At 40.4% G+C, this 19,098-nt stretch overlaps 1 protein-coding gene across 3 annotated transcripts in view; it reads left to right on the plus strand.

Annotated features, from left to right (window-relative positions):
- The window catches only part of WARS2 (tryptophanyl tRNA synthetase 2, mitochondrial), a 97,289-nt gene that overhangs the window by 38,149 nt on the left and 40,042 nt on the right, over positions 1–19,098 (plus strand). For 2 of the 3 annotated variants that reach the window (XM_025872543.2, XM_025872542.2), the window contains exon 2: positions 10,302–10,559. The exons of the other annotated variant lie outside the window; for it this stretch is intronic. In XM_025872543.2, the coding sequence (XP_025728328.1) occupies positions 10,302–10,559 (258 nt within the window). The remainder of the gene's footprint in view (positions 1–10,301; positions 10,560–19,098) is intronic. 3 annotated transcript variants of the gene reach the window in all.

Consider the following 19,098-nt stretch of genomic DNA (forward strand, 5'->3'; position numbering starts at 1 on the left):
TAGTATCTTCCTTCCACCTTCTCTCTGCTCTGCTCTTTCCCAGGAGTGGCGGCCAGGGCCCCTGCCTCCAGGGCAGCCCACACTGTCAATATTCACCTTAGGAAATGGATGCTTAAACAAGCTTTAGCATACTGCCCCACCTCCAAGTCCTCTTGCAATCTAATTTTAAAAGTCCACTCCTCATGCAAATGCAACCTCCTCCTTATTCCAGATCACTCGCCTTAAGCCCCTTGTACATCAATATCAGACATACCACTGGGTGGGGTTTTGGTGTTGCAAAGTGGGTCTTGGATTTCGCTTTCCCACAGAAACAATTTTATGAATGGTGTTTAGGTAGAGTTGAAATGGTGATGTTAAAACCATTTGTCAGGAATACTGTGGGCTCAGTAAGGCTTCAGTGGACTGCCTTCCCTAAACTTAACCAGCACTTAAAGAATTGAGTTTTCTGAGTTTCAGAAAACCAATTTTCAAATGAACCCTTAGAACGTAACTTGTTTAGGAACTAACTATAACTGGAACATTTGGTTCATTTTGTTTATAGTTATTTTGCCCTTTCCATTTTGGAGCCAAAGTGGGGCGGGGGAAGACTTGTCATTCATTCCACTAACATTTATTAGGTGCTCACAATGTACTTGGCACTGCTATATACGGGGGTATAAAGATGAAAAAGACAGCCCCTGCCCTAGAGGAGCTCATATTCTAGGTGGGAAAATATTTTCTAAGCAAATAAGAAAATATTTACCAAGTTTCTAGTGTGATATATGCAATAATGAAGAATGAATGAAGGAAGGAGGGATCTGTTCTGCCCTGGGGAGAGGGGGAGACAGAGAATGGGAGGGGGCAGGAGGAGAGAGGGAGAGAGAGGTAGGAGGAGAAGGGGAGGGAAGGAGAGAGAGGGGAAGAGAGAGGAAGAGAATGGGGGAGGGGGGCTGAGTGTGTGTGTGTGTGTGTGTGTGTGTGTGTGTGTGTGAAGAGAAGATGTGTTTAAGAGGTTTTGAATCAGGGAGAGATTGTTAGACCTTGAAGACCCAGGGGATTTGCCCAGCAGAGACGGGGGTGAAGGGCATCCAGGGTGATGGAACTGTCTGAATGCACATTGGGGCTGAGCTCTACAGGACTGGCAAGTAACCAGTTCAGCTCCTCACATAGGATGATGGAGGATGACTGGGAAGGGCATTTCTGGCCACACCAAGTTTGAACCTTAACCCGGAAGAAGAAGGGAGAAGACTGCATTGTTATCTCAGACCTTCTTTTTTAAAAAAAAAACTTTCTTCCCTTGTATCTTTCCCACTATCCTGAGAAACAGACAACTTCTTATTTTCAACAAGATACTAATACGTAGAAAATGTCTTGAATCCAGCGGTGTTCAAACCTGTGCTCTGGGAAGCCCCCTCAGAGGCTGGCTGGGGTGAGGGCAGAAGAGCACACAGGGCCACCCTCCCTCCTTCCCGTTAGCCACCTGCTTTATGCAGCTTTTCTTTGGGCTGCTTTACATGTTGGGCACATCTAGGGAGAATATTACATTTGAGGGGTGCCTGGGTAGCTCAGTTGGTTAAGCGTCTGCCTTTGGCACAGGTCATGATCCCGGGATCCTGGGATCGAGCCCTGCATCTGGCTCCCTGCTCGGTGGGGAGTCCGCTTCGCCCTCTGCCCCTCCCCCCCTCGTGCTCGCTCTCTCTCTCTCTCTCTCTCTCTCTCTCACATACACACACATAAATAAATAAAATCTTTAAAAAAAAAAAAAGAATAGTACATTTGAAAAAGGGTACATAACTGAAAAAGAAAGGCTTTAAAATCACCGTAATCTACTCCTCACACATTCCCTAACAGTCTGAGGACTCTGATGTGCATAGCCAAATCTCTCAATTGCAAGCGAAAAGATAATGTTCTCGGACAATCAGCTGTGGATGGGACATCAGGCAGGCACTGATGTGTCTGCGTGACCAGTGACAGTGGTTAGGAGGTAAACCTTCAGTTGGCCGCAAGAGGTAATGAGAAACTCATTTCTCCCCAGGATGATCTCATACTTTAAGATCGACGTTTGCATTTTCTTATGAGGAAAAACTGATCTTTTCTTAAGCATTTCAGGTTATTCTTTACACTATTAAAAAGTTTAGTACTTCTTGATCTCTTGCCAGTGTTTCCTGCTCCATTCAACATAAAAATACAATGTGCCGTGGTGGTTAGGATGTTTATGTCAAAAATTTGACCCTTGCTGCTTTGGTTTATTTATTTTTATTTTTTTTCCCTTGCTGATTTGGTTTAGCAAGTGGAGTTATCATTAGGAATTAAAAATATTTCTTACCACATATCACACTATGTATAATTATTTGTCATCTTCAGATAATATGCTAATTTAGTTTTAATCACCTTTCCAGTGAAAACTTAAGAGACTGGCCAGTTTATTCTGTACCCACATATAACCTTTGCATTTAAAATCTAGCTTAGCCACCCTGAGGTGACAATGCAATCTTTCCTGGGAGCCAAAGTCCACAGACTTTGTATTGTGTATCATTTCTGTCTGATGGGGAGACATCCACTGAGTTGCCATTTAACATGTAGGGAAAAAAAACAAAGAAGACCTAAAGAATATAAGCCCAGAGATACGCTGAGGTACAAACGAAATAGCTACAGAAGAAAAGACCATGGTCAATGTCCAAACCTCGGGAAGAGCGTTCTGTGGTCTGTGGCAGAGCTTTGGGGTTCTGGATTCTGGTCCCAGCTGTACCACCAGCTGTGTACCCTTGGCCCTTTGGTAAACAGTCTCTGGGACACACTTTGTCCTTCTGAGAAGCCTGTGTGGGGAGGAGAGGTGTTGGTGGGCTGAGGGTGCCTAAAGGCCAGGCCAACCTCCATGTAAAGAAGTTCTCCATGGGCTGCAGCCCAGTGTGGAGGAAGGGAGCGAGCTGGAGTCAGCAGCAAGAGCTCAGCTCTGGGTCTGACCCCCTGCCGGTGATTTCCCCAGGCAGTGTCCTTCCCTAGAAGGTAAGGCCAGTTACTCCAAGTCCATCAAGCGAGGTAAGGTACGTGCAAGTGTCCAGGAGTGTTTCCAGTTGCCGCAGTCCGTGCCAAGAAGGAAAATAAATGTGCATGGGCCTTCCTTCCATCACGGGGTGGGAGGACCGCACAGAGCACACAGGACAAATAGACGCACAGCTCTTGAAATGTGGAAGAAGAGGCTTAAATAAGTCTGTAGGAAACTTTTTTTTAAATTTTTTTTAAAGATTTTATTTACTTATTTGACAGAGACACAGCGAGAGAGGGAACACAAGCAGGGGGAGTGGGAGAGGGAGAAGCAGGCTTCCTGCTGAGCAGGGAGCCCCACGTGGGGCTCGATCCCAGGACCCTGGGACCATGACCTGAGCCGAAGGCAGACGCTTAACGACTGAGCCACCCAGGCGCCCCCAGGAAACTTTTTAAAAGTCAAGTTTATTCCTTTTCAACTCTTGCACAGCCTAACAGTACTGTTTATCATCTGTGCCCTTAAGGGACTCACAGATGACTGGGTTCATCACTTTCTAATTTTTTCTTTTTAAAATAGTTTTTTCCCTTCAGTTTTAATTATCAGCTTACATATTGCCTCTTGTTTGGGGGTGATATGAGACCAACTTTTTCTTATATTGAATTAATATTTACTATACTGATTCCCAGGTCTGAGCATCTGGTTTCATTTCTAAGCAAAAATGAACCCATTTTTCTTGGTGCTGAGTCAGCATTTTCTCCCCAGACCCAGGGCTCTGGACTTTCTGGAAGAAAGAGCTGACTGTGGTGGAACAATGCTGAGCCGTTGCCAAAGAAAGCTTCAGAGGAGCAGCACCTGGCTCCTCCCAGCCAGGGCTGAGGTGCTGTTTTTTTATGCTGAGTCTCCTCTGTTTCAGCTCTTAAATCCCTAGTTGGTAGGAGAGGCATTTAAAACAACAACAAAAACATTGAGATGTTCAAAGAGCCTAGGATTGAACTAGTAGGGTGACATATATGACAGAATTGGGAAACACTGACAGAGAGCTAAGGAGTGAGAATCTGAAGATGTATTTTTACTTATATACAATTAGAAGAATAAATAGACTTACAGAAAGAGATTTTCTGCCCCATTAGTTAATAATGGTGGTTGCTTTTTTTTTTTTTTTAATCACACTCTGTGAGAACATGCCCTTTATGGAACCAGTTAGACACAGTGGTTGTTCAGCCAAGGCTTTGGTGCACCGTTGACTGTAGTTAAAACAGGTGAGCTGAATGCCCAGTTGATGTTACAGCTGGCTACAGGCAGGCCTTGGTAATAAGAGTCTTGAAATTTGTACTTGAAACCTTTGGTTCCCAACACCATACCCAAGCTGAAAGTGTCTCAAAGCTAGTAGGCAGCCTCCTTTTGATGTATTTTATTCACTTGGAATTAAAGACAGAAGCTCTTTCTAGCTAATCACAAAAACTATCTTTTGCTAGAATTAGCAGCTTCCTATTTTTCAATTTCTTTTGGGTGCAGTAATTAAAATGAAGGTAATCATGAATTTTGGATCTGCTTCGTACCTTAAGACAGGACTGGTGTTAGTCTGTCAGATTGCTAAGTCTGTTGTCCCTTTGATTTGCACACCCACCCTCTCTTCTGGAATAGATCAAATCCCCGGGGGCTGGTGTTGCCCCTTGGTAGTGCTGTTTCTGTTACAAAATGAGCCAATGACTATATTGACTGAAGTGGCATTTGTTCAGGAAATAGCACCTGAAGTCAAAACAGAGCCCTATTTTGTAAAATACTCCTTTTTTATCCTCTGCACTGGGATGGGATTGGAGGCGGATGCTCCAGACGCCCCCACGAGTGAGTGCCTGTGGGCTAGTCCTGAAGCTCTTTTCTTTGTGGCTCGCCTCCTGTCCACTGGGAAGCCCATGCTCCTCTCATTTTCATTCTTTTCTAGCTCTAGTGCTTTTGAACACAGAACCCCCATCCTCCCACCACCCAAACTCCACATTCCAGCCCTGTGATTTCACGGTACCGGGCAGAGCTCCCCTGCCATGCCGGCAGGCTGCCTGCTGACTTGTGCAGGGGGACCAGATGGGAACATAAACTCACTGCAGAAGAGCAGGATGCTCTCTGTATATTTTTAAGACCAGGAATCCAATTCTCATTTAGAGGCTGTATTTTTTTTTAATAGCTCCTTGAAAATTGAACAAAACATTTCTTGTTGCTCTTATTTCTTGATAACATCATTCCCTCTGCGTGGATGTATAGAATCACAGAAACTAGAGGATGGAAAAGATATATTAGGTCATGTCTAGGCCGTTCCCAGTGGTTACAGTTCTTTTTTTCCCACACTCTGTACTCTGTAGTGCTTTTCTCAAGAATTAGTTTTTCCATTTCTCCTGGGGAATAATTCCTTAGTTTGACCATGGAGGAATGTATGTGCAAATATCCATAGTCTTTTTTTTCCAGCCTGATATTCCTACTCTTCATAACCCTTTACATTAGCATAAACAGCCCCTCTTCATCCTAAGTCAAGTATTTCTGGATGGTATTTTTTTTTCTCTTCCATTTATTAAGTTCAGAGCTTGTTTTTCTGCTTTGCTTTCTCTCTTCATCAATCAGTCCCTAAAGCCCATTAATCATTTTTTTTACCTCGCTGAAAGCTTCTTTGCTTATTCCCATATCAGAAACCCAGGGCTGGTTGAGGTCCCAAGGTACTGAAGAAGCCTCACTGATATGTGCTTATTCTATCCTCTCTCTATCTCTCTCGTCCCCCACCCCCAGCCTCAGTTCGCAACCACAAACTGTTTTCTACAAAAATATTTCTACATTATGATTTGGGGAATTAGTCATATTAGTCATCGCAAGGCCGTGTGTGTGTGTGTGTGTGTGTGTGTGTGTGTGTGTGTGTGTGGTGTGTGCACACGCATGTGGTTTTAAGTGGTAAGATTATATTTGTTCTCGGTTACTTAAAAGATATTTTTCATATCCTTGGAGCCACAAATCTTTCAGGTCTCCTGAGTGCTTGGATTGAGTATAATTCTGGACCATGGAGCTATGATGTATCAGTAGAATGTAGCATTCTATTTTAGAGCTGTCATCTCAGAAGTAGAGAGGAAAATAAGCAGATATGGGGAAAACAGACTGTATTTGTAGGATTTAGGATTCTTGGGGAAAGGGAAAAGCAAAATTTAAATAGCCTTGGCCCACACATACCTAAAGAAGATTAGCTCTTAGAAGCTAGTGTTAGGTATATAGACTTTTTATTATGTCACTTTCTTTTTTTTTATATCTCAATTATATTGAGTTATAATTGACAAATGAAATTGTAAGATAGACTTATTTTGCTTAGCATAATACCCTCTGGTTCCATCTACATGATTGCAAATGGCAAGATCTCATTTTTTTGGTGGCTTTTATCATATGATCTCACTGATATGTGGAATTTAAGAAACAAAACAGAGGATCATAAAGGAAGGGAGAAGAAAATAAAACAAGATGAAATCAGAGAGGGAGACAAATCATAAGAGACTCTTTTTTTTTTTTTAAAGATTTTATTTATTTGACAGAGAAAGAGACAGAGAGGGAACACAAGTAGGGGGAGTGGGAGAGGGAGAAGCAGGCTTCCCGTGGAGCAGGGAGCCCCATGTGGGGCTTGATCCCAGGACCCTGGGATCATGACCTGAGCCAAAGGCAGACACTTAATGATGGAGCCACCCAGGTCCCAAAAGACTCTTAATCATAGGAAACAAACTGAGTGTGGCTGGAGGGTAGAGGGGGCCTGGGGATGGGGTAACAGGGTGATAGACATTAAGGAGGGCACGTGATGTAATGAGCACTGGGTATTATATAAGACTGATGAATCACTGACCTCTACCTCTGAAACCAGTCATACATTATATGTTAATCAATTGAATTTAAATTAAACAATAAAAAATAAGAATAAAAAGAAATTGTAAGATATTTAAAGTGTACATCACAGTGATCTGATATACATATGTGAAAGGGCTCCCTCCGCCTGGTTAATTAACACACCGTTACCTTATGTGTTTAGCTTCATTTATTTGTTTGTTTTGGGTGAGAATATTTAAATTCTACTCTCTTAGCAAATTACATTTATACAATACAGTGTTATTAACTGTAATCACCATGTTTTACCTTAGATCCTCATACACTATATGGCTTCCTGGATTGGGAGACCTAATATTATAAAAACACCCAAAGCAATCTATAGACTCAATGCAATCTCAATCAAAAATCCTAACGGTTTTTTGGGTTTTTTTTTTCCTCTGGAACTTGACAAGGTGATTCTAAAATGCATAGGGAAGGGATGCCTGGGTGGCCCAGTTGGTTAAGCGTCTGCCTTCGCCTCAGGTCATGATCCCAGGGTCTTGGGATGGAGCCCCACGTCAGGGTCCCTGATCAGCGGGGAGCCCGCTTCTCCCTCTGCCGCTCCCCCAGCTTGTGCTCTCTCTCTCTGATAATAAATAAATAAATAAATAAATAAAATCTTTAAAAAAATATAATGTATAGAGAAGTATAAAAAGCCAAGGATGGGTAAGCTAATTCTTAAAGATGAAAGTAAAAAGACTTGCTCCCAAGACTTACTAAAAGGGCACTGTGGTACTGATCAGAGATACACAGACCGATGGGACAGACTAGAAAGACCAGATACGGACACAAGCATAAAAACATGCTTGATTTATGACAGAAGTGACATTCAAAGTAATGGTCGGGGCTCCTGGGTGGCTCAGTTGTTAAGCGTCTGCCTTCGGCTCAGGTCATGGTCCCAGGGTCCTGGGATCGAGCCCCGCGTCGGGCTCCCTGCTCCGCGGGGAAGACTGCTTCTCCCTCTCCCGCTCCCCCTGCTTGTGTTCCCTCTCTCGCTGTGTCTCTCTCGGTCAAATAATAAAATCTTAAAAAAAAAAAAAGAGTAATGGTCAAAGCCAACCTTTTCCATAAATGGCACTGGAACAATCGGATATCTCCATATGGGGGAAAGAAAGAAAAGGAATTGGATGCCTACCTTACACCATATGCAAAAAACTCCAAATTGATACAGACTTAAATGTCAAAGATAAAACTTTAAAGCATACTCACATATGCTTTATATATGCTTTATATATGTATAAACACTCTTATCTTCATGAGCTCAAGGTATTGAAAGAGTTCTTGTATGCCATAAAAGTCTGTAGTCAAAAATTATACATTTGGTAAAATTAAGGCTATCTCTTCATTAAAAGATAACATAAAGAAGACAAATAGCTACACAATGAGAGAATATATTGGCCATACATGTAATTGATAAACTTATTAGTATCCAGGATATATAAAAATACCTAAATCAATAAAAAGACAATCCAATCTGAGAAAAATAGGCAAAATAACTTCAGTAGGCTCTCCACAGAAGAGGAAATAAAAATGGCCAATAACCATGAGTTCTCAACTTCTTTAATTATCAACGAAATGCAATTAAACCATCATGCAATTAAACCACCTCGTATCCACCATGTTAGCTCAAAATAAAAATACTGGCAGTGTTGATGAGGATGAGGAGCAACAGAAATTGATGGTAGAAATTGCAATATGTTACATATTTTGGAAGGGTTTAGCACAATGTAGTACACTTGAAGATACATAATGCATACCTTAGGACCCAGCAATTAGGTATATACACTAGAGAAAGTTGGTGCACAGAACACAAAGATACATGTATAAGAGTGTTCTTTTTTTTCTCTCCATAAGTTATTTTTTGGAAATTGGCAAGCCTACAGAAAAGTTGCAAAATTAATATAATGAATCTCATAAAGCCTTACTGGATAGTAGCTAGTGGAAAGAACATACATGGGCTTTGAAGTAAGTGATACTGGCTTGATATCTCAGCTTCACCACTTACTAGCTGTGTGACCAGGGGCAATCTCTAAAGATCAGCGAGCCTCAGTGATCTCATCTGTAAATCAGAGGTAATGAAATGCCTACCATATTGGGTATTGTAAGGATTAAACACATTAATGTATACCAGGCCCTGAGCATAAATGCCTGCAACATAGTTGTCCAGCAAATTATGGCTGCCATTATTAATATTTTGTTGCTGTTGTTAAAAATGTTGGCTCATTTTATTTCTTCAGAACCTCTTAGTGAGAGCACATTTACTAATATGTATTCATTTTTCATGTTTCACTACAGAATGCAAAAAGATTCAAGAGAAAAATAACATTTTTTTCATCCTCTATTACTTTTTCCTTCTCATTTATCTATTACAATTTCAATATTAGAAAGTACAAACCAGTAGGAAAACATGCCATAAATTAAAAAAACATTTAACAAAAATGTTTTTATAATTTAAAAAAATTATACAGAACTAAAAAACTCCCTTTGAAATAAAAGTATGATTTAACAAAAGTAAAAGGACACTGAAGCACAAAAAAGTTAAATAACTTGATCAAGAAGCAATATTAGAAATAGAGTGTAGGTTTTCTAATTTCTAGCCCAAGATCCTACACACTAAGTTGTAATATCAGCAATTATTTCTAAAGAAAACTGAATTAAGTAAATAGCAGTAGCCTTCAGCCCTAATGCTGTGACTTCCTTGCCTTAACTACAAAATGAATGAAATCACATGTAAAACCCTCCAGGCCCCTTTAATCTCCAGTGAAATTTGATTCTGTGTCTGAAGTCTTTCTCACTGACCCCCAGATCCACAGTCATCTTTTCCTCTTGGGAACTCTGCCTGTACCCCACTATTTATGTTTGCAAACTGCTTATAATCATGTTGCCACGCTGTACTGTTACATATCTCTTCGTAAACCTATCCTCTATCTCCAATTAGATTGCACTGCTTGGGGTTGCAGACTTTCTTATGTGCCTTTGTATTTATACGTCTTTGAGTACAAAAAAAAAAAAAAAAAATCCAGAATTCAGAGAGGGAGACAAACCATGAGAGACTCTGGACTCTGGGAACCAAACTGAGGGCTACAGAAGGGAGAGGGGGTGGGGAGATGGGGTAACCGGGTGATGGGTATTAAGGAGGGCACATGTGGTGATGAGCACTGGGTATTATATGCGACTAATGAAACATTGAACACTACAACAAAAACTAATGATGTACTATATGCAGGCTAACTGAACATAAAAAAAGAAAAAAATCAAGCCACATTTTAAATTTCATTTTCTGTCCCTAATAGCTCCTAATATAGTGCTTTGCACAGACACAAAATAAATGCATAAGGATAATGACTGTCAGATTGCAGTTGTAAGAAATAGAACTAGTCACCATTGCTACAGTAACATGGGCATAGGATTCATGGATTCTGCCTTGAAAGCAAATGCTTGTTTTCGTCTGTTCCAGAAAGATGCTGTGAAGCGAGTATTCTCTGGCATTCAGCCTACAGGAATCCCCCACCTCGGCAATTACCTGGGAGCCATTGAGACCTGGGTGAGGTTGCAGGAAGAACATGGCTCGGTGCTGTACAGCATCGTTGACCTACACTCCATCACTATCCCCCAGGAGCCGGCCGTCCTTCAGCAGAGCATCTTGGACATGACTGCTATTCTTCTCGCCTGTGGCATAAACCCAGAGAAGAGCATCCTTTTCCAACAATCTCAGGTTAGCTTCTCACATTAGAACCAAGAAAACTTGTATTTTCAAAGTATTTGAGGAAAACTTTGAAGGAAAATTTATATAGCTCCTGTTTGTGATTCTTTTAAAATTGTTCGAGTGACTTCATCAGCTGCGATGATTTCATCTTCATGTTTACCCTATATTCATATCTTTAAATGTCATCATAATGCAAATAGTATTTTTCACCTTTTCCTCCACTGTTCTTGCTTCATAAACCAAAATGTTGCATCTCATTAGTACTTGTAAGTCTGAAATTGTTTTTCTCAGCTTGGTTGCATCCAAACTGCTGAATTCATACTGTTGACTAATCTCCTGGTGATCAAGGGTAGAATTTAGTGGTTTTGCATAACTTCAGTGTTGCTTTACTTGGGTATTGCATTTGGAAGGCCTATTGGATAATTCCCATTGTTCCTTCTTTGTATAATAGCTTTTGAGAAGACTTGAGAGAACTAGCTGGGAAATTGGAAGACAATGTCCAGTCTCTTGAGTCCAAGCCAAGAAAGGCTTCAGAACAAAGCCAAAATATTTGACTGATATCGTCACTATGGATGAATCAGTTTATTCTTGGACGGGCAGACAGCCTGGACCAGACAGGGCACTTAAGAGACTCCATAGCAAGGAAGATGAAAAATTTAACTGGATCATGCCCTCATTGCATATCTGCTTGAACCTTGTGACAAAGCCACAGCACATGTTAACATGTATGCATGTGTGGTATGGGTTATCCATGTGTGTACCTCTTGCCTTGATCATAAACTTCTGACAGTCGCTGTTTTTATGTATGTGTTATCACCCACAGAACTTAGTATAATGATTCACAGAGTGACCCTTTAAAAAAATATGTAAGAGATGAATATCTTCAAAAATAAATATATTTATCAACTTAAAAGTTGTTTCCAGCTTGGAAATAATGTGATAATAGAATCTGACCATTAAAATGTCCATAAAGGCAATTTACCTCCATTTCCTTCCTCACATTCAGTCAGAGAGCCTTTACGTACACATAACTTTTCAAATTCAATCTTGGACTGATCTAATTGTTTTAAATATATAAATATACTTGCCTATGTTGGGCAGGTATGTGTCTCCCTATAATCTCCATCCACTCATTTTGCTTATGCTCTCTAAAAATACATAGTAAATCAACTCTGTCTCCCACATGACTGCTCTTCAAATACTCAGAGACATTTGTTACATAGTAGCCTTACCTTACAGGTCCTTACCCCATAGGTCTTGCCTTCTTCAAGCTAATTGTCCCACCTCAGGAGCTCTCTCGCCATCTCTTTGAAAGAAATATGCCTGTCCTAGTTCCTGAAACTGTAAAGTGTTCCTAAACCTGAAAAGTGTTTATTCACACTCTTTAAGTCTGTCTCCGACATCATAATACTGATCATCATTAGAACCACTTTGTAGGTTACCTGATACATTTTCATTTCATCTAAGCTGTTTTTGATACAAACTCCCTTTTGATCCTTATGTGATGCCATTTCTAAAAATCGTATTCCCAGTGCCTATTTCCATACTTCTGGAAGGCCCAAATGTCTACATCTCCACAAAGTAACCAGTTGCCAGACTGCTTTGTTAAGTGATGTTTAAAATTAAAGGCTCATTTCAGCCACATTCATTGCTTGCACTTTGAGCTCATACCCCCAGGAATGATAACCACATTATAATTTTTGGCAGTGACATCCGCAAGCACTTAAAATTTGCAATAATTGAGGTCTCTTCTTCAACATGGTACTTTGTTGTTCAAAACAGCAATTGAAAGGGTCGCCCACAGTGTGGGAGACTTTGTAAGAATTCCCTCATAGATGAGGAATCATGAAAGTCACCTTCCTTTTGTTTTTTTTATGTTATGTAATGAGCTCTTTGGTTCCCGTAGTGGTTGTGGGTCTAGGTCAGAGAGGGCAGGTCACTGGTGTTGCCTGTTTCCTCGGTGCCCTCATGCAGCTCCACACTGCCTCACTGGTCCCTGGCTCCCGTCCTGGACTGCATCTCCCTCCAGGGAGTTTGGGTAGCCTGCCAGGAAAATGTGAGGGAAGTACTCATCTGCCCACAGTCTACACTTTGTCCCACAAAGACAGTGTGCAAGACTTCCTCAGGTGTCTTTCTGACCTCAAGACATATTTGGTCTGGGCCATTCCCTTTTTTAACTCAGGCAACCAACCTTAATACAACTCAGTGGATAGACTGGGTATTTTATCAGGTTTTCTTTCCTTTTTTAAATATTTAATAAAGAAAAATTTAAATATGAATGGAAGAGTAGGGAGAATCGTGTACTATACCCCCCATCACTTACTAGCATTTTGTAATTTGTCTCATCTGTGTTGTTTTTTGTTGTTGTTGAAGTCTTTTTTTTTCAGATTTATTTATTTATTTGAATGAGAAAGAGAGAGAGTGTGCACACAAGAGAGGGAGGGGCAGAGGGAGAGGGAGAGAAAGTTTTAAGCAGACTCTGCGCTGAGCATGGAGCCCAGTGCAGGGCTTAAAGGGGATACTTGTCATGGGGCTCAATCCCACAACCCTGAGATCACGACTCTGAGTCAAAACCAAGAGTCGGATGCTTAACTGTCTGTACCACCCAGGTGCCCTGGTTGTGGCTTAAGTATTTTAAAACAGATAACACACATCATGGCATTTCAGTCCCTAAATATTTCAGTGTGCCTCTCCATAAACTGAGGAAATTTTCTTACATAACCACCATATTGTCATCACACCTAACAAAGCTATGAAAATTCCATATGATCATCTAATGTCCAGTCCATATTCAAATTACGCTGATTCTCCCAAAATGTCTTTTATATTTGGCTTGTTTAAATAATGATCCAATGAAGGTCCACACATTACATTTTTTTCATATATTTTTATTTGTTGCTGAAGTTTTGTTTCCCCTAAAGTTGATCCTGCATTTGAAAAGAATTAAAAACTTAGATTTTTAGGGGGCGCCTGGGTGGCTCAGCGGGTTAAGCGTCTGCCTTCAGCTCAGGTCACGATCCCAGGGTCCTGGGATCAAGCCCCACATCGGGGCTCCCTGCTGAACAGGGAGCTTCTCCCTCTCTCTCTGCTGTTCTCCCCCACTCTCTCTTTCAAATAAATAAATAAAATCTTTAAAAAAACTTAAGATTTTTATACTCCCACTTTTTTCATGCCTTTGATATGTTAATCGGGTTTCCTTTTATTTAGTATAAAATTAGCTCTTTTGAACACAAAAATAAACCTTATAATTTTTTGTTGCTTTCTCTTTGTGCTGATGTATATTGGCTGATGGTTAGTGGCTATAAACTACCATTCATATAGTTGCTCATCACCATTTTTGATAGTTTGAATAGAAACTCTGCTTGCCTAGTGCCCATAGAATGCCCGGACATCAGTTCCTTCAAAGCAGCCATGAAGCTTCTGCTTGTTCAAGGAGGATGGTGGGAAGATCTTCCTTATGCTAGAAAGTATGAAGGCATGTACTGGATTCGCTTCTTAGAACCATTCTCAAGTAGGAGTATAATCGGATAAGCTAGTGTCCCTGAAACAGTGATTGTTCTAGACAGCTGGCCCCATATTTGCAGTGTTCTAGTGGGTGGAAGAATCCTCATGGTGTCTGTTTTGTGTCTTATCATACAGTAGTTAACAACTGCCTTTTTCAGTCTGTGGAGTCTCTAAGAGATGGGGACTGAAAAGGAAAATACTCATAGCATTGTCAGATTTAGAAAAAAAATGAGAAGTCATATTTATTAGAAAACTAATATTTTTCAATGTGTAAGATCTAAAAAGCCTTTCATGTATATGAACTCACTTTTAATCCTCGAAAGAGCACATGGGTTAGGCATTACTGTTCTTTCACAGATGAATAAATTAAGGTATGAAAAGATTGAGTAAATTATAAAATATCCTTAAAACCATCTCTGAATGGTGCCTGGTACTTAGTAAATGCTTAACAAATATATCTTCCTAATTTAACCAGAGGTCATCCAGGTAACAAATCCAGGACTCTTTTTTTTTTCTTCCTAAAACACCGCTTTTAGAAGGTGTTCTCATGGGAGAGAACCTTATGCTGCGCTCCCCTGTCCCATGCCTTTGCCTCAGTAGCTAATGGCAGAGAGGCAGTGGAGAGCCGAGCTGACCCCAAGGTCCTCATTATTTCTTGCCTGGACACTCCTCTCACCCCCTTCACTCCTGCCTCAGGCTCTCGCGACAGCAGTCCATCCCCTACCCTGTACCCATGCTCATCTTTCTACCTCAGATACCTCAGCACCTCTCTCCTTACCCTCAGGGTAAAAATCTAAGCTCAGTTTCTAGAAAGTCCTTCAAGAATGAGGCCCCTGATTTGGATAGATAGATAGATAGATAGATAGATAGATAGATAGATAGATAGATAGATAGATAGATGCGATGGAATATTACTCAGCCATAAAAAGGAATGAAATCTTGCCACTTGCAACAACGTGGATGGAACTAGAAAGTATAATGCCAAGTGAAAGAAGTCACTGAAAGACAAATGGCATATGATTTCACTTGTGTGGAATTTAAGAAACAAAACAAACAAGCAAAGTAAAAAAAAAAAAGACAAACCAAGAAATAGACTTTTTTTTTAAAATTTTTATTTATTTGTCAGAGAGAGAGAAAGAGAGCACAAACAGGGGGAGCGTCAGGCAGAGGGAGAAACAAGTTTCCCTGCTGAGCAGGGAGCCTGATGTGGGGCTCGATCCCAGGATCCTGGGATCAGGACCTGAGCCGAAGGCAGACGCTTAACCGACGGAGCCACGCAGATATCCCCAAGAAACAGACTCTTAACTCTAGAAAACACACTGATGGTTGCCAGAGGGGAGGACCGTGGGGGAATGGGTGAAACAGGTGATGGGGATTAAGGCGGACCCTTGTTGTGATGAGCACTGGGTGTTGTATGTGTTTAATCGCTATATTGTACACCTGAAACTAATATGACTATACTAGAATTAAAATTAAAAAATTAAAAAAAGAATGACGCCCCTGAGAAGTGAGAACATCAGGCCAGTGTTGTTTCCACTCCATCACTTTTTAGTCATCAGGTTATTTTTGTTCAGATGATCTGATTAACTTTTACTAATAACTCTTTAAAGCAAGAGTTGGGGGGTGTTTCTGGTTTTATTTTGAGAAAATATGATAAATCTATTCTTATAAAGTGGATAGCTTACAGATCAGTTGTCTACATTTTAACATGGTTTTTCCTTTCTTCTGGGAGTTTTGTGAGGCACGTTAGCATTTAATTGATCATTAAATATGTAACCAAGAGGATAGGAAGTCAGAAAACAATTATACTTAAAGTGTTGTGAGCCAATGCCAGCTAAAATTAGATACACCTGCATTCCCTGCCCCCCCACACTTATTTACAAGTAAAATTCAGAATTTTTGAAATTGCGAGTTAGAGAAAACTATTTTTTTATATTATATAATGTGCTCTTTTCATGTGTATCCACTGTGTTAAGCAAAGTACTTGGACCTAAATATAAAAACTAGTTCCCCCAGGTGCTATTGTTGTACTGGGGAATAAGTTCTAGCAATCATTTGAAGTAGGGAAAGAATTCAGCTGTGTTATAATGCTTATTTTACCAATGATTTTCATCTCCAATCCTTTGCATTCTTTCTCAGCAGTCTGACTGAAACAATTTAGACTTATTGAAGATTTTTCTCATTATTTTCTTTTTCTTTCTCTCCCACTGGCCTCTAGTCATGGTGCTTCCCCTAAAATATGTTTGCCATATGTGGGGAATTTTACAGAGCCTCTCCTCTGAAAGGTGTGTGTGCGTGCGTGTGTGTGCGTGCATGCGTGTGTGTGTGTTTGAGGGAGAGAGAGAGGGTGATTGAGAAAGAGAGAGCGAGAGCGCGCGCCTGCCTGTGTGTGTGTGTTTGGCAGAGGTTTCCAACCCAATGCCAAAGTCAATGGTCTTTTATTTCCAGCAGGCCTGAGTGTATATCCAATCTGATTCCCACAGCTGTCTCTGAGGTGCACGTCTCCACTTCTTTAGTTGTTACTTTCCTTGTGAACTAATCACCGTGCAGATGGAAGATAAAAGCTGGAGTTTGTAGCTTTGGGCGCTGGCTTTGTGCCAAGGCTAGGAGAAAAGGAGTTTTGACCAGCAGACATCATGTTACAGAGCATCCAGAACTGTCCGCAGAAGAGTTGAGGGAAGAGAATGGAATCCACAGCCTTGGAAGGTGGCTTCATTCTCTAGTTAGAGTTTTATGTTTTGTTTTCCAGGAAACTCAAATCAATGGTAATAATAATAATGGCTAATAATAAATAATAAGCAAGCTCTCACATGAATCCTGGCTCACTGTATACAAACAAAAGTTGTACCTGACCCATGTCCCTTATCTTAGAGATGTGAGACCAGCAGTACCTAAACTTGGATGGACAGTATCATGTTTTCACTTATCCTAGTAATTTTGGAAGCCTCTTTGAGTACAGATTTATATTTGTTGGACTCTCAAAGTTGTTAGGCTACCAACAACAGGTGCAACATACAATTCATAATAGAAAGGAAAAAGGGGCCCCTGGCTGGCTCAGTCGGTAGAGCACAGGACTCTTGATCTCAGGTTTGTGAGTTCGAGCCCCACACTGGGTATAGAGATTAAAAAATAAATTTAAAAAATTGTGAAGAAAAGAAAGGAAGCAAACAAATGTCCGCATGGATTAATGGACTTGAGGAATCAATTTGTAAAATTGGCATTTCCTCCACAGTTTCTCAGGAGAGACAAAGGATCTGAATGGCACATGGTAGAAATAATAAAGAGAAGTTAGGAAAATCATTATACAGCCAAGCTCCTCATGTATTTCTTTCCGAATTTCCACTTGCTGCCTCCCCAGAGGTAACCGCTGTATTGAACTTGATACTCATCTCATTCCAATGTATGTGTTTATTTTTTTTAAAGGTTTTATTTATTTATTAGAGAGAGAGCGCGCACAAGAGCAGGGGGTGGGGGTGGAGGGGCAGAGAGACTAGCAGACTTTTCACTGAGTGTGGAGCCGGACACAGGGCTCGATCCTAGAACCCTGAGATCATGACCTGAGCTGAAATCTGACACTTAACTGACTGAGCCACCCAGGCACCCCTCCAATGTATATGTTTATATTTTTATTGCATAGGATTTGGCTGTAACAGTCCATATTATTAATTTTGCATGTTTTAAAACTTTATATAAGTGGTATCATGCGCATAGCTTCCTACATCTATATTTTTGTGTTCAGCATTACTTGGCTGAGATTTGTTCATTTTGACTGCTCTACAGTATTCCATTGTCTGGCTCTATCACAATTTATCCATTTTCCCAGCAAAGAATATTTAGATTTTTTTCTCCAATTTTTTGTTATTGTAAACAATACTGTAGTGAACATACTTGTATATGCTTTTTGTGGACATGTGAAAGACTTTTCTAGTTATACATACCTGAAGTGGAGTCATAAGGATATGTGACATATACATCATCAGCCTTACTGGATATTGCCAGATTGCTGTCCACATTGGTATCTAATTTACATTCCCATCAATAGAAGAGGAAGAGAGACATTACTCCTTGTCTACCATGTGAGCACACAGTGGAAAGGCAGCTGTCTGCACACCAGGAAAAGAGTTCTCACCAGAACCTGACCCCCCTGGCACCCTGAGTTCAGACTTCCAGCCTCCAAAATTGCGAGACAATAAATTTCTGTTGCTTAAGCCACCCATTCTGTGGTGTCTCATTATGGCAGCCCTAGCAGATTAATACAGAGCTACTCAGCCGTTACCATAGGTGGAAGGCTTGTTCTTGGATAGGAAATTCAATATTGTTAATATGTCAGTTTCCTCCAGTTTGATCCACAGATTCATTACAATCCCAATTAAAATGTTGTAGACACTGACAAATTGAATCTGAAGTGCATATGGCAATACAGACAGTACTTAAAATACCCAAAACAATTTTGAAAAAGAAAACACAGTTGGAGGACTTAGACCACCTTTCTTCAAGACTACTGTCAAGCTACAGTAATCAAGAGAGTGTGGTCTTGATATAAGAATAGACTAATAGATCAATGGAAAGGAATAAGGAATCCAGAAGTATACCCACATCCAGAAGCCAAATGTTTTCAACAAAAGTGTCAAACCGTTACAGTGGGGGAAAGGATAGTCTTTTCAGCGAATGGTGTTAGGTATCCAACTGGATATCTATATGGGGGAGGGAATGAACCTTGGCTCTTCCCTCACACCATTCATAACAAATTAACTGAAAACTACCATAGATCTAAATGTAAAAGTGAAAACTATAAAACTTCTAGAGGAATTCATGGGGGAAGATCTTCCAGACCTTGAGGGTAGGCAAAGATTTCTTAGAAAGTACCCAAAAGCATTTAACTTAAAAGAAAATGTTGATACATTTGACTTCATGAAAAAATATTCTATTTTTTTAAAAAAGACCATTAAGAAAATGAAAAGGTGAGCCATAAAGAGAGAATATGTGTAACACATAACATCTGACAAAGTTTTGTGTCCAAATGTATATAGAACTCTTACCTCGA

This window comes from Callorhinus ursinus, unplaced genomic scaffold (genome assembly GCF_003265705.2).
Source record: "Callorhinus ursinus isolate GAN/ISIS: 27379988/994484 unplaced genomic scaffold, GSC_fseal_2.0 scaffold9, whole genome shotgun sequence".
Lineage (NCBI taxonomy): Eukaryota > Metazoa > Chordata > Mammalia > Carnivora > Otariidae > Callorhinus > Callorhinus ursinus.